Below are 16257 nucleotides of genomic sequence, written 5' to 3'. Positions count from 1 at the left end.
GAAACAGCATGAAGCTGCTATTGTCCTTCAAGCTTGGTACAGAATGAAAAAACAAAGGAAACTCTTCCTGATGATGTCGAGTGCTTCTGTAGTTATTCAGAGATGCTACCGTGCCTACAGAAAGAAAACCCCTCTGAGATGGAAATTCGTAGAAGCTACAAAGGCAGCTGTTTGTTTGCAAGCAGTCTATAGGGGTTATAGACTACGTAAGATGCTTCGACACCAAAATATGGCTGCTGTGAAGATTCAGGCTGCGTTCAGGGCTTACACTGCTAGAATCAAATACCAAGCCTTGATTCACGCTTCCTGTGTGATTCAGAAAGGGTATAGGGCCTCTAAAACCAGAAGGCAGTTTCTGAAGACTAAAGCAGCTGTGACTTTGTTGCAGGCAGTAGTACGTGGCTGGCAAGTCAGAAAATGGTTGAAAGAGCAGCATGCTGCTGCAGTCATCATGCAGTCTACATTTAGGAGGCACAGGGCCCTGAAAAGATACAGGATCTTGAGAAATGCTGTTATCACACTCCAGCAACATTACAGGGCCAAAATGTCAAGCAAAAAGCAACAGCAGGAATATGTGTTGCTCCGTAACAAGGTCATTCAGCTTCAAGCAGCTTGGAGAGGGAGTCTTGTCAGGAGACAAATACAAAAACAACACCAGGCTGCAGGAATCATCCAGTGCTTCTACACGACACATGTCGCTCATCGAAACTTTAAATGTTTGAGAGAAGCTGCTATCACAATTCAGAGGAGGCACCGGGGTGTTGTTCAGGCTCACAGACAAAGGGATGAATACCTTACCCTGAAGGAAGCAACTATTAAAATCCAAGCAATTTACAGAGGTGTGAGAGCAAGGCAAAAGCTGAAACGCCTACATCAAGCAGCGGTTTGTATCCAAGCTATGTTCAGGATGCATCAGTGTCATGTTAAGTATTCAGCCATGAAACTGTCAGCTACTGTAATTCAGAGAAGATACAGAGCTTTTTGCACAGGAAAAAAAGAACGGGAGAAATATCTGGAGTTAAGGAAGTCTTGTATTATCCTTCAGGCAGCCTACAGAAGCATGAAAGTTAGACAGGAGCTCAAAAATCTGCACCATGCTGCTACTTCCCTTCAGTCATTTTATCGAATGTATAGGCAACGGAAATCTTTCCAAAAGTTGATTGCAGCAGCAAAACTGATTCAGCAGTGGTATCGTGGTTGCAAAGATCGAAATGCTGAGGTGCAGAAATACATGCAAGTGAAAATGTCTATCCTTCGAATCCAGTCGGGATTTCGAGGCATGAAAGTAAGGCTTCAATTGAAAAGAATGCATATGGCTGCCATTGTTATTCAAAGGAAATTTAGAACTTTTCTACAGAGGCAACATTACCTTTCTCTTAAGACTGCCATTGTGACAATTCAGAGGAGATTCAGAGCCATGCTGCTGTCAAAACAACAATACAAAGAGTATCTCTGTCTCCGTAAAGCTGTCATCATAATACAGTCTGCCTTCCGAGGTCAGCAAGCCAGGAATTTAGTGAAACAAATGCATGCAGCTGCTACAATTATCCAGGCAGCTTTTAGAATGCACCTATCTTACACTCGGTATCAAAATCTGAGGCTCGTTTGTATTACAATACAACAGCATTATAGAGCATACAGGAAGGCTAAACACTCAAGAGAACTGTACTTAAAACAGCAGCAGTCTGTTTTAGTCCTTCAAGCTGTCTACAGAGGTATGAAATCACGACTTCTCTTGAAGAAGCAGCACAATGCTGCAACAATTATACAGAGTAATTACCGAAAGTATACACAACAGTGTTACTACAGAAAACTGCAGTGGGCAGCCAGAGTTATTCAGAGAAGAGTCAGAGCCAATAAACTCAGCAAAATAGCAATCCAGCAATATTTATGTGTTAAGAGAGCTATCATTTGCATCCAGAAAGCTTTTCGCAGGATGAAGGCCAGACAGCATCAAAAAAGGCAACAACAAGCTGCTCTTGTACTTCAGCGAAGTTTTAAAATGCAGCGAGAACGTAGAAAGTACCTCACTCTAAGAGCAACTACTATACTCCTTCAGAGACAATACAGAACATTGATTTTAGCAAGGAGACAGACCCAAGAATACAATTCTGTTCGCGCAGCAGTTTGCATCCAGTCTTTCTATAGAGGTTTTAGAGTAAGGAAGGAAGCTCAGCTCATGCATTTCGCAGCAAGAGTGATTCAGGCTTCATTCAGAATGCATAGAACTAGACTCTTGTACCAGAGGCTGAGAAAGGCAGCTGTCACCATACAGAATTACTACCGCTCTTACTTAAAAAGGAAACATCAGCAAAAAGCATACCTGGCTATTCGGAGATCTGCTATAGTTCTTCAAGCTGCTTACAGAGGTTTGAGAACACGACAAGAGCTGAAAGCCATGCATGATTCGGCCATTGTCATCCAGTCTTTTTATCGCATGCACATTCAGCGCAAACATTACAAGTCGATATGCTGGGCTGTGATAACTATCCAGTCTGCCTATCGTGGAGCAGTAGGACGCAAAAAGGCAAAGAGAACACGTGCTGCAATGATTCAATCTTTCTATATGGCTACACAAAAAGATCAGCTTTCCACTGAAGCTCTGATATTGCGGAGGATGCATACAGTACATTACAGAGAACAGTACCAGAAACATTGGGAGGCTACACTTTTAATACAACAGTATTACCAATCTTACTTGACTATGAAATATGAGAGGGCAGCTTATCTACAAACTCTGAAGAATATCATAGTTCTGCAAGCTGCTATCCGGGGTTTCCTTGAACGCCAAAGGCTTCACAGAATGAAAAGAAGTATAATAAAAATTCAGGTAAAGAGTATGGATTCAAATACTTTACTTTGGATGCAGGGATACAGTATAAATATTCACATAACTTTAATTACCATGGCTCAATGCTTTGGAATTATGAGAGCTGTAGTTTTATAAGGTTGTTAACTTTGTGAGGGCCAAAGTTTATTGGTGTTTCATCAAAATTCAAATCTCAGAATTTAATAGAACTGAGTCATTGCAGCTAAAGCTGTGTCAAACTAATTAATTCAACAGTATAAACACATCCTATATTATCCTCACCTGTGAGGACAAATAATTAGAGGGATTTCTCTTTGCTGTGGAGGAAAATGAATATTCCTTCATAGCATTCATCCTACACTGGACATGGAAGTTTTGTGGAGGAATTATTATTTGGGGAAAATCCATCAGTCTCACAAAGACTGAAAGAGAAAGGAAGACATGCTTTTCTCTACAGAATAATTCCTCAGAAACATTTTGGAATATTACTGAAGTAAATGCAAAATTTTCAGAATTTTAACTAAGAAAACCATTTTTTTTTAGCCTGGGAATGATCCTACCATAATAGAAGTGTGATAGTTTTCTCTTCAATTGATTACCTTACAAACTAGTTATGATCTCTTCCTAATTATACTGTCATTGGAGATACTTAATCTATAAAAGATTTATATTTGAAAGACTGATTTATATGATAACAAGAATCTATTAATATCATCCTATTTCTGCCTGCCAAGTTTGAGACCAAATGGCACACTTTAAAAAGCAGTATAATTAAAAACATATAAAAAGTTTAACACTTTCATAAATACCTGTTGCATTTTAAAAGATTATGTTGGTTAGGATATCATCTGCAAAGAAAACAGCTGATTTGAACATAGCTTAAAACAATAGTAATGCTTTCCAAACATTATTCCATTAGGCTTTGTTTCGGGGGTATAAAGCTAGACGGTTGGTCAAAGAAATGACAACACAGAATCCAGATGTGGTTGCACAACTGTGTTTCCACAGACACAGAACAACAAAGGAATGTGAAGCTGTTGAAAGAGCTACCATTGTGATTCAAGGTTACCACAGAACTAAGCAACAGAGGATATGGTAATGTATAGCATGCTGCACAAATGTCTTTAAATATTATTTATTATAATTTTGGGGAAGATAAAGCTCGTATTGAAGAAATTCATTATTCATGTTCTGGTTTCCTTGTAGGTTTTTGAGGATGAAAGCTGCCGCGATTGTAATCCAGAGAAAATGGAGAGCAACTATAGCAGCAAGAAAAAGTCAACAAAGATTCCTAGCAGTGAAGACAGCTGTAGTACTAATTCAGGCTGCATATAGAGGACACAGTACTAGGAAACAGTATAAAAGGGTGACTATCCACTACATTAAGTTTACTTGGGAAATGAAGGACAGGAATATCGTGATTATATTTAATGAAGTTTTGTTTCTTGCTTTAGAAATGTTTTGTTGGAAGATACAATGTATTATTTTCTAAATGTTTAAATCTTAAATAGAAATAATTCTAGGGTGGATTAAAGAACTGAAATATTTTGGTATTATTGAGAAGGTCCCACATTTGCCACCTTTAAAAATTGAGACTGTTTCCAATTCTGTATTTCTAGTATTAATCGATATTATAAATACTGTGGTTTTTTTTAAAAAAAAGTCTTGTTTCATCAGCAAAGGTCATCTTAGGCCAGTGGACATAAAAGTAGAAAGCTAGTTTAATATACCATATATACACAAGTATAAGCTGACCCAAATATAAACTGAGGCACCTAATTTTACCATAAGAAACTGGAAAAACATACTGTCTTGAGTATAAGCCCCGGGTGAAAAATGCAGCACCTACTGATAAATTTAAAAATAAAAATAGATACCAATAAAATTACATTAATTGAGGCATCAGTAGGTTTCATGGTTTTGAATATTTACTGTATTTCAAGGAAAAACAGTAAACTAGCTCAGTAAGTGGAAAAGTAGGGTAAAAAAACACATGGTATCAACAATAACATAATAATAAAACTTCACTTATTTCCCCCCTATCTCCCCATGGGGACTCAGGCCAACTTCAACACAGTACAGGAAAACCTTCAATGCCTACATAAACAATGCAGAGCTAGATAGTTAAAGGTAAAGGCATTAAGTCCAGTTATGTCTGACTCCGGAGGTTGGTGCTCATCTTCATTTCTAAGCCGAAGAGCTGGCATCCGTAGACATCTCCAAGGTCATGTGGTCATCATGACTGCATGGAGCACCATTACTTTCCTGCCAGAGCGATATCTATTGATCTACTCACATTTGCATGTTTTCAAACTGCTAGGTTGGCAGAATCTGGGGCTAACAGCAGGTGCTCATTGCGCTTCCTGGATTCGAACCTGCGACCTTTCAGTACACAAGTTCAGCAGCTCATCACTTTAACATGCTGCAGCACCGGGGGCTCTGAGCTAGATATAGATCTGTATATATACTAATTTTACATATGCATTTCCCCCTCAAATGTTTGCAAATCCTCTCTCTATATGTACATTTCCCTCCTGCAATATTTGCAAGCCCTATATATCTAGTTTATATCTATCCAGACATCTGTGTGTGTGTGTGTGCATTTCCCCTGCAGTATTTGTAAGCCCTATATATATTCATATATGTCTAGACATGTCTGTACATATTTATGCGTGCATTTCCCCCTTAGAAATATAGATATATAGGGCTTGCAAATATTATATCTATTTAAACATCTCTATATAGAGATAATTATATCTATATAGGATTTGCAGAGACTTGCAAACAAGGGGAATTTAATATATAAAATATGTATAAATATAGATACAGATATGCAGGTACATGGAAATCTCTAAATATCTATATGTATATAGGATTTGCAAAGACCTGCAAACATATAAGAGGAAAATTCACATATGAAATTAATGTAGATAGATAAAGATATACAGTATAGTTGCATAGGGACTGCAAACGCTTGCAGAGGGAAATGCTTATACTATATCTGTAGGAGAGATAAACAAATATTTCAGGGAGTATGCTTTTATAAGATTAATGATATATTATATATATATATATTTTCTTAACTTGCAAGGCCTCTCTCTCCCTCCTTTCCCTTTTCAAAACATTCCCTTGATTGAGAGCAAGGGAGGCTTTAAAAAAGTAAACACACTGATATGGGAGGGTAAGAGGAAAGGAAAAGATATATATTACAAGCAATGGCTTCCAGGCCATTGTATAATAATATAACCCTATTATAAGCTGAGGGAGGCTTTTTCAGCTAATAAAAAGGGCTGAAAAACTTGGTGGTAACCACACACAAAAATGCAGTCAGTTGAAGCAAAAATAATGTAAAGTGGGGTTTAATTAAGCTTTCTCTTAAATCCTCTTTAAAATACCTAGGCAAGAAATGGTACTGAAAGGATACAGAATTATCATTAGGTTTTAGATGTTTTTGCAGTTGCAATACAGTTCCTTCTCCTATAGAGGTGTAGCACATTTTTCTAACAAAAAACCACAAACAGCTTCCTGTAAAAGCCTCAGGATGATATTGGATGTGTTCCCCTGATACTTGGGCAGCTTGCCATTTAGGACTTCAAAGGTCATCATCAGCACTATGAATTGGCTATTGATGTACCTTGGACAAATACCTTTTCTGTCTAAACCCTCAAGAGCCACTGGCAGTTCAAGTCAGCAGTACTGAATAATGTGGACTTTGAGTAAGGCTGTGTTCTGTAAACAGGGAATCAATGCATTTGCTTTGGATTTTGTGTAACATTGCTTTATTGTCCCTTCAAGTTGTTTCTCACCTATCATGATACTAAGATGAATGTATCTCCAGAGCTTTTGTGCCATATTTTTTCAGAATTGGTTTGCCATTGCCTTCCTCTAAGTCTAGGAGAGTGTGACTAACCTAAGGTCATCTAGTGGGTTTCATGGCCGAAGGAGAATTTGAATCCTCGTCTTTGGCATCATAGACCGATGCTCAAACCATTACACAATGCTGGCCTACATCCAAGTTATTTAGTCAGGAATTTAGCTATTAAATTTTGGACCAACTTTACCCAAATGTTATTCATTTCCTTACTCTCATTCTATTGACAGGAGTGTCACATTACATGTGTCCTTGAAGTAAAATGATAAGTAAAAAGTGCTGGTGTTGCAATCTGTCATTTTTAGTGTGTTTTGAAAGGGTCAAATGAGCAGCTGAATCCGTGAGCATCAACATGTTTCTGCTTTTCTTTTACAGGCAGTCTCTGAATTACAGACAAAGTTATGTAGGTTTGTTCTTAAATTGAATTTGTATGTAAGTAATTTCTTAAGTATAATTCCAACCCTATATATATAGCTTTGGATAGCATAGGGAAGAGTTAACACCCTTGTGGTATTTGCTTTGCTGTCTGCCCCCAGTCAGAAGATTTCACCTCACTTTCTGTTTCTGTGATAATTAGATTTTGACAAATTTGGCTTGTTGCAGAAACAAGGATTGGTGATAAAGCTTCAGTGGAGACAACTGTTTCCCATGATAACTCAAGAGTGTGAATTTCCCTTCTGAGGGGTAGATTTCTTTCCCTTCCTGTTGTCACACCCTTGTTTTTAACTGTGTTGTATGTAACTTGAATGTCTGTAACTTGGGGACTGCCTTGTATCTGAGTCCAAAGATTAGATGTGCTGAAGCTTTCTCCTTGGTTTGAATACTAGTTTCTTTTCTTTCACTTTTGTAACAGAGCCAGTGCAGACTTCACAATTTTACAACTGCTGCATCTCATCATCTTGCTGCTATTAGAATTCAGAGGGCTTACAGAATTCATCTTCAGTCAAAACGAGCACAAATGCAACTTTCTTCTGTTTTGTATATTCAGGTTAGTTTAGGGCTTTGTATTGAAATTCATTTAGTCCATTCTGAGCTTTGTTTCGAGTCATGTTGCTTAAGCTTCAGACATGAGTAGATTCAACTGAATTCTTTTGACATGTATCTTTAATACATATTCTTTTTTGGGCTCAATCTGTCTATAAATAGCGGTGGTATCGGACCAAAATGCAGAGAAGGAAGTATCTAAAGTATCGTGAAAAAATTATTAAAATCCAGAGAATGGTGAGGAGATGGATGAACTACAAAAATAAATCTACATGTGCAATTAACAAAGACACGAGGCAAGCAACACTGGACAATGGAATAACCAAATTTCAGGTAAATAAACAACTTCAAAGCACTGTAATGTTTCGTAAAGCTAAAAAAAGTATTTGAATGTTTGTATTTGTTGCCTGTCAGTATTAGCAATAGAGTATCTGTATCTCATCCTTTCTCCAAAAAGTGCAGCTGTATTATATACCACTAGCTGTGCCCGGCCACGCGTTGCTGTGGCGAAGTCTGGTGGTATGGGAAATAAAGAATTGAGGAATTTGTGGTAGTTAAGGTAAAGGGTAAAGGTTTTCCCCTGACGTTAAGTCCAGTCATGTCTGACTCTGGGGGTTGGGGCTCATCTTAAGTCTACACTGCCATATAATCCAGTTGAAATCAGATAATCTATTTTATAGGCAGTGTGGAAGAGTGATTGAAGTGGCCCTGGGCTGAGTGGGTTGCTAGGAGACCAAGTGGGTGGAGCTTAGCCTTCTAACTGGCAGCAGACCAAGTGGGTGGAGCTTAGCCTTCTAACTGGCAGCAATTGGATATTTATTTTATTTGCTACATTTATATGCTGCCCTTTTCACCCTGAAGGGGACTCAGAGCGGCTTACAAATTAAATTTACATACAATATTATATTAGCATAGTACAATACTGGTAATAAATTACTATATTGTACTGTATCAATATATTGTAATATTAGTAATATTACATGTAAAATATAATATATAATTAATATTATTATATTGTATTAGTATTATATCATACTTCCTTCTGTGAATATTATATGTATATACAATGTTATAATTATTATATATTATTGTTAATTATATGTGTGTATATATATATGGATAAAATTATATTGTGTGTGTATATATATATATGGATAAAAACAATTATTCCTCTCCCTCTAATTAGGACTTTATTTTTCTTTTTGTTGTATGAACGTAGAGGCATGGATGAGGGGTTGTGCTGCCAAGTTTAGTGTTTCTGGGATGTGTAGTTTTGTTGTTTTGTCCTAGGCCGAAATTTCATTACCTTTTTATATATATAGATATATGCTCATGATAATGGATCCTGTGCCAGTAGATGCCAGGCCTAACAAACTCGAGATATTGAATTGTGTGCATGTCAGTTTTCATCAAATAGAGCAGTGGTTCCCAAACTTATTTGGCCTGCTGCCCCCTTTCCAAAAAAAATAAGACTCAGCGCCCCCTGGAAGGGGGCGTGGCTTAGAGGGGTGGGCATGGCTCCTGCTCAAGAGGGCAGGGCTGAGCCTCTCCCCTAGTCCAAGATGCAGGGCTGGGAGGGGGAGGTGGGCGGGGCTACAAATGGGCGGCCAGTACTGGGATGGGTGGAGTTACGAGCTCTAAGGCAGGGCTGAGCTGCTATCCCTATCCTGGACACAGGGGGCATGGCTAAAGGAGGGGACGGGGCCTCTTCCCAAGTGCCTGACGGGGTGAACCTCTATACCCCGCCCCCATGTTCTAACAAGAGCCCCAGGGGAGGTATACAGAGGCTCAGACCTGTCTCGTGCTCTTGGGAAGAGGCCCTGCCCACACCCCTAGCCCGCCCTTTAGCCCTAAAAGACCTCTCAGGAGAGGTATAGATTCTCAGCCCTGTCTCAGGCTCTTGGGAAGAAGCCACGCCCACTCCTCTAGCTCTGCTCCCTGTGTCCTAACAGGCGCCTTAGGTGCTCAGCCCTGTCTCCAGCACTTGGGAAGGGGCCCTGGCCCCACCCCTGATCCATCACCACCCCCTGGATAGCTCCAGCGCCCACCGGGGGGGGGGGGGGGCGGTAGTGCCCATTTTGGGAATCACTGAAATAGAGGGTTAAAGTAAAATGATCAGGCCAGGTCCTAATTTTCTTTAGGTACTTTGCTATCACAGTAAGATTGACTAATTTGAAAAGAACTCTGTGTTTCAGGGCGTAGTGTCCTGTGAATTACATTCACCATACTAGAAATCACAATTTGAAATGTTGCATGAATAAACAAGTCTGTCCCACCCACCTCTTCTCAGATGTTATGAATAGCATAACCTTGGAATTGGATGAAAAGTTATACAGGATGGATCTTGGGAAGTACATGTTTTTGCTCTTGATTCACTGACAAATATTGTGACTGTCTCCTCTTTTGTCCCCTAATATTAAGTCTCCTTTTATCATAAGGCATTGTGGAGAGGGTACTCATGGAGGAAGAAGACGGATACTGCAGAAACCCGAGCTCTGCGAGATAGCTTGGTGATTGCCAACAAAGAAAGCAAAGAGGAGAAAAAGCTATGTAACAGAACTACACTGGCTGTTCATCACCTCCTCAAATATAAACATTTTTCTCAAATTCTGGCAGCTTTAAACGATCTGGGTTAGTAATTCCTTTTTAACAATCTGTGATAAATCATTATACAAATTGTCAGACTTCTTTGCATGTACAAATGGATGAAATAAAAAGAGGCAGGAATACATGTTTTGAAATAAAAGTTACTTGGCTCCAAATTGATTATGGTGTCTACATGATAACAATAGGTTATTATTGAAGCACAAGGAGCTCTTTAAAAGATGTGTGACAGGAAACACAGTAACAGAAGTGGGCCTGGTCTGTGAATCCTCTTGCCTTTTCATGATTCTAGAGCAGTGGTTCCCAACCTTGGGGCTTCCAGGTATTTTGGACTTCAGTTCCCAAAAATCCCACCCAGCTTGCCAGCTGTTGGGAACTGGGAGCTGAAGTCCAAAACATCCGAAGGCAAAAAGGTTGGGGACCACTGTTCTGGAGAATACGACTAGAAGAAATGAATAGGAACCATCAATCAGTGAGGACTTATTGGTGGTTTCACCTTTCTACATGCACTTGGGCTACCTGTTAGTGTTTGGAAAGATATATTACTATGGTTCCTCTTTTATTCTCCAGAGGTTGTAACTAGGCTATCTCCTGTGTGTTGTGAAAGCATGGCACAGACTGAAGCAGTTTCCACTATTTTTACTTTGATACAAAGTTGCAATCGGAGTGTTCCTTGCATGGATGTCATCAGATACTCTGTTCAAGTCCTGCTCAATTTATCAAAGGTATTTATGAATGTCAAAATTTTGTGGGGCGGAGTGTTGGTAAACAAATTTGTATTTTAAAAGTTTATGTCTGTTGGCTTAGAATAGAACATTGTCCTCCTTTAGCATGTTGCAATTGAAATTTTAGTCCATGTTATATTAATTGGGGAAGCTCTTTTTTAACCCCCAAAATGCATTCAGTCAGTTTTAATTGTGTACATCAAACAATGTAGATGAAGATCTAACATAATGGGGTTAGAGGGAATTTGTTGGGGAAATGAACAGTAATGTGGTTTTATCTAAATGGATTGAGACTTGACTTAGAGTTTTCATTTGAAAAGTGCACCATGTTGATTTTATTTTTATATAATGCGCATATATATATATATATATATATATATATATATATATATATAAAAATAGAGATGGGCTTTCAGGACGTACTTTGTTCTGTTTCATATCCCGGCTTTCGTTGGGGCCCTGATTCGTCTTCATCTGACTTCCCGACAGTGGGAGGTCAGACATTTGTTTTGTTTTTGTTTTGTTTTGTTTTCGGAGCGGGGGAGGGAAGCACTGGCCAAGGCCACAGCCAGCGGCGCTCAAATGCCCGGTAAGAAGCTGGGTGAAGGGGGGGGGGGAGGCACAGGACGACCCAGCCACCCCAACCTCAACCCCCCCCCCCCCCCCCAGGCCGGGCCTGTGCAGGTAGGCCCAAAGCCTGCACCTGTAGGCCCAGGCGCCCAGGTCTATGGGTGCAGGCTTTGGGCCATGCATAGCCGGGACTCACAAGACCTACAGCCGATTGCCGAGTAAAGAGTGATCTTTATTCGGCAATCGGCTGTAGGCCCTGCAAGGCCCAACTGATTGTCAAGCAAGGATCGCTCCTTACTCTGCAATTGGTTGCAGGCCATGTGAGGGCCGGCTGTGTAGGCCCAAAGCCTCCCAGGCCTACGGGTGCAGGCTTTGGGCCTACACACCTGGGTGTTGCAGGACCTGTAGCTGATCAATCTGAAAGGCAGGCTTGGAGCCTATTGGTTCCCGCCTGCCTTTCATTTCGAGGCAGTTTGTGTTTAATGGGGGCCTTTCTGTTTTGTGCCATCCGAATGGACTATATGAAACAGAAACACGAATGAAACATATGAGACAAATACCACACACATATAATATATAACTAACTAACAGATTTTCCAAAAGATTAGCTTTGACATTAATAGTACTATAGGGAAGAAAAATCAATAACACATACCTTAAGTATGTACACATCATTGATATCTATATTTTTGCTGTCAGTAGCTTTATTGATTCCAAGTACGGTTTGGACAGCTTTGCTCAAAGTTACTGTGCTAGAAGGTGCAATTAAGTGTGGTCTTCTCTTCTAGTATAACAAGACAATTGACACCGTTTACGCTGTGGAAAGATGTGTGGAAACTCTGTTGGACTTGCTCCAAATGTACAGAGAGCGAGCTGGTGACAGAATTTCAGAAAAGTGTGGAAGCATTTTTACCAAGACATGCTGCCTGTTTGCTCTTCTTTTAGAAGATCCAAAAAGAGCTTCTGTAAGTTTTAATCCTTTCATCCCCTTTGTATCCTCCTTTTTTTAATGACTAGGACAAGAGACTTAACATTGCAATTGCCACCATACATGATTGATATGGTTAAAAGCTTAATCTGGTAAAAAGTGCTTTGGCACCATCGTGGCCACTGATGGTTCCATTGTCAATGCTGCATAGAATATGATCCTTAAAAGTTTGGGGGGGGGGGGGTCCAACTCTTTCTAGAACAGATTGAATACCACAAATTCTGTCAATCAGATATACTGTATCCTATGTTATGTTTCTACTTAACACATGTCATATTTTTCAATGATTTCTTACTGATTTCTAGATTCTTGGATAGATTCTGGATTTTCTTAGGAAGTGTGTTGTTGAGAATTATATTTGCAGATTTCTATAACACTATGTAAAATGACTTTTGTTCATGGGTTCCAAATGTCATTTCCCAATTGGTTCTATCAGTAACATGGGAAAAGTTTATTAAACTGCCAAAGTTTTGTTTTTGCGGGACATCTTACAGCACATTTTGCTATAAGTTTTCAATAAATATCTGAAAGTCTCAACCGGAGGAAGAGGACAAGCGAGGCTTGGAAGGTGCCCCTCCCCGTTCCTTGCAATCCTCCTCTTCTTCCTCGGAAGAAGAGGAGGAGGAGGAGCCTCTTCTCCAGCAACAGGGGAAGAGGCTCCTTCTTCTGCCACCCTCCCTATTATCCGACAGTTTCAATTATCCGTCAAACTGCCCTCCAGTTTAAGACAGATAATCGAGACTCTACTATAACACTTGCATACCAGGAACATTTTTTTTCAAATTTTGTTATATAGTGTTAGTGATCTTTCACTTTTACCTCATTTATGCTGAAATATTAATTTGTTAATTCAAATCGGTTCTGATCCTCATAGATCTCAGTTTTAAAAGAGTTAGGATTCATGCCAGATACACATTCAGAAGCATGGATAATTATTCTAAATCTAAATCACTCTGCTAGAAGTGTATGTATGTATGTATGGACATGTATCTCAGCTTAGCGGCTTTCTATCCCTATCTAGAAATTACTTCAGCACCAAGTCACTGGTTCGAAACGTCCACTGGCCCACCTAGGTTGTATTAAAATGAGAACTGTATCATTGACTTTTGTTGTTAGCTCACTCTTTGCCCCTGGGAACTCTTTCCCAGTGGTTTCATACAAAACAGCTTGAGGTGTGAAATACAGCCCTGTGGAGTCTTCATATCTACCAAGAATCAGAGGAGTTTAATCTTCCCAGAGTACAGTCGGGTTGAAGTAGGAAGAGTATAACTGCAACACCTTCAGTCTGTCAAGATATCCCGCCCTGAGGCCAACATCATTGAATACATTGAGAGATCAAAGTGAATCAAGAGGAACAAAGTCAGTCTCCATCCCCTTTTTAGCAAAGAGTATCCTAGGCAACCAAGGCATTTACTTTCAAGAGCAACATATATAGATAAATTCAACTGAAATCATTGTTTTCATGAAGTTTGCTGCCAGGTGGTAATCCACTTGTTTAATGACATTGAGAAGGAGAAGAGATGTTAACAACAGGATCACAATTGTTGACATCGTCCAGATGCAGGTTGGGTTTACTCCAGGATAAGCTTTCTGTAAAGAGGTCCGCACCGTATGTGCCTTTACTGCTTTTCTCTGTTGAAGCTATTTTTTAAAAAAGCAAGACAAAGGTCTTGGGGTTTGGACCCTGGATGTGGCAACCTATGTGAGTTTTAGGATCCCTGTCTTAATACAGTATGCAACGTGTTAGGAAAAGTGAGCCCTAACCACTTGAGAATTTGTTTCAGATGTTCTACCTAAAATCTCTTAAGTCCTCCAGTTGGGCAGATGTTGACTATCATCATGCTGGAGGACCTAGAGATTCCTGCCATATGCAGTTTTAGAATACAGACTAATTGCATTGAACTGTGCACTGGCAGTGTAAACTCGTGCAATGCAGTTCATTGCAGTTAATCTGCATTCTGAAACTGCATTATATGGCAGAGGAGATCCAGTCCTAGATTAGTGTTCTCTCTAGTTTTTTTAAAAGGGGGTACTTTGTTATTTGTATTTTTCTGCTTTCATGGGGTATTTTACCTCTCACCTCAGCAAAATGGTTGAGTGTAAATAACGTGAATGCAGTGAAATCTGAATAAATATCAACCATCCCTGAAAACTATAGATTTGAGGTTTGTTCAACAGAAGAAATGATCATTTTTTAACAATAAAATGGTGGCTTGGTTTTTCAGGAGATTCGAAGTAACCCTCGTGTACTTGCTCGCCTTCAGAGCCTGTACAGACTTATAGCCCGCAAACATCAAATGGATGCCCAGAGGAATCTTGCCAGACAAAAAGCAGCTGCATACAACGGACATTGCTCTGAGCCAGTCATCCCATCAAGAAAAAAAGTAGTCTTAAGGTAAAAATTCCTAGTCCTACTTGTGTGGGTTTAATTTTTTTTTTTTACTAAAAATGTTTTTGATAATTATAGCATTTTCTTCACCCTACAGGCCAGCCTGGATTTTGAGGAAAGATAACTTTCAAGAGATTGTTGATCCACTACAAGCTATCAAAATGGTGATGGACAATCTTGGAATTTCTTACAACTAAAGCTTAATAATCTTTTTTAAAAGACATTACAATTGTTTATACAGGATTGTACTCATCAAAATATAGTGAAAAGGGATTGTTAAGAGTAGGCTAACTTACACTGTGGATAAGAGGATTCATTTTCTGTAAATACACTTAAACCTTTCTTTTTGAACCAGTTCAAGATATGTAATAAAGGAGACAAAATTATGTTGACCATTGATTCCAACTGCATGCCATCCTTTATTTTTTTCAAGAGAAAATTATTTTTAAAACTGGGAACTATATAGGATACGTGATTTCTACTCAAAAGGTAAACTTAGGTCTGGCAAGCAAAATATGTGAATCAAAATACATAAAATTCTCTACATTTCTCCAGAGCAGACATAAAAACACACATACTGTGTCCTATAACAAAATGTGAAATACCAAATTCCCCAAATTAAAGAGTGAATCTCAAAAATCTTTCAATCGAATCAACATATCCAGGCCCTGAGAGCTTCAAGAAAGCATGGGATACTGATTTACATACATACCTGGCAAGTGTTCAATGGAAAACATTGGAAAAATCTTGTAACATCTGTATCTTTCCATATGAGAACATGCTTTGAAAGGAATATGTCATTGATATATAACTCTAGTATATATCTTGTGTGTGCCTTTATTGTTGACATCTTTATTGTTTATCTTTACCTTTATTGTTGTGTCTTGATTGTTGACATCTGGACGATGTCAACAATTATGATCTTGTTGTTAACATCTCTTTTCCTTGCCAGTATCATTAAACAAGTGGATTACCACCTAGCAGCAAACTTCATGAAAACAATTATTTCAGTTGAATTTATCTAGATATGTTGCTCTAGAACGTAAATGCCTTGGTATGTGCATGTATGTGTGTACGTGTGTGTTCAAATGTACATCCAACCAATTCTTGAAGGAAGTAATGGGGCACTACTTAGTACATACAGTCTTCCCCCGCTACTTCGCGGTTTGCTTATTGCGGACTCGCTGGTTCGCAGGAAATTTATTTCTTTATTTACCCCCATTGCTGCTGCCCCCTTGCTTTGTGCCCACCATGTTGCTCTGCCTGCCTCTGCTCCTGCAGCCAGGGAAGAAGGAAAACCACACCGGACCGGTGAAT

The 16257-nt window shown here is 39.2% G+C and overlaps 1 protein-coding gene across 2 annotated transcripts in view; it reads left to right on the top strand.

Moving 5' to 3' along the window:
* Nucleotides 1–15339, top strand: part of aspm (assembly factor for spindle microtubules) — a 34571-nt gene extending 19232 nt beyond the window's left edge. For both annotated transcript variants that reach the window (XM_062980768.1, XM_062980767.1), the window contains exons 18-27: nt 2–2830; nt 3729–3904; nt 4016–4175; nt 7534–7668; nt 7827–7997; nt 10103–10295; nt 10839–10993; nt 12352–12528; nt 14777–14946; nt 15038–15339. In XM_062980768.1, coding sequence (XP_062836838.1) covers nt 2–2830; nt 3729–3904; nt 4016–4175; nt 7534–7668; nt 7827–7997; nt 10103–10295; nt 10839–10993; nt 12352–12528; nt 14777–14946; nt 15038–15137 — 4266 coding nt within the window. In that variant the 3' untranslated portion in view covers nt 15138–15339. The remainder of the gene's footprint in view (nt 1; nt 2831–3728; nt 3905–4015; nt 4176–7533; nt 7669–7826; nt 7998–10102; nt 10296–10838; nt 10994–12351; nt 12529–14776; nt 14947–15037) is intronic.
* Nucleotides 15340–16257: the final 918 nt, after the last annotated feature.

The sequence above is a fragment of the Anolis carolinensis genome, chromosome 4 (assembly GCF_035594765.1).
Source record: "Anolis carolinensis isolate JA03-04 chromosome 4, rAnoCar3.1.pri, whole genome shotgun sequence".
Lineage (NCBI taxonomy): Eukaryota > Metazoa > Chordata > Lepidosauria > Squamata > Dactyloidae > Anolis > Anolis carolinensis.
This window is presented reverse-complemented; position numbering and strand designations above follow the sequence as displayed.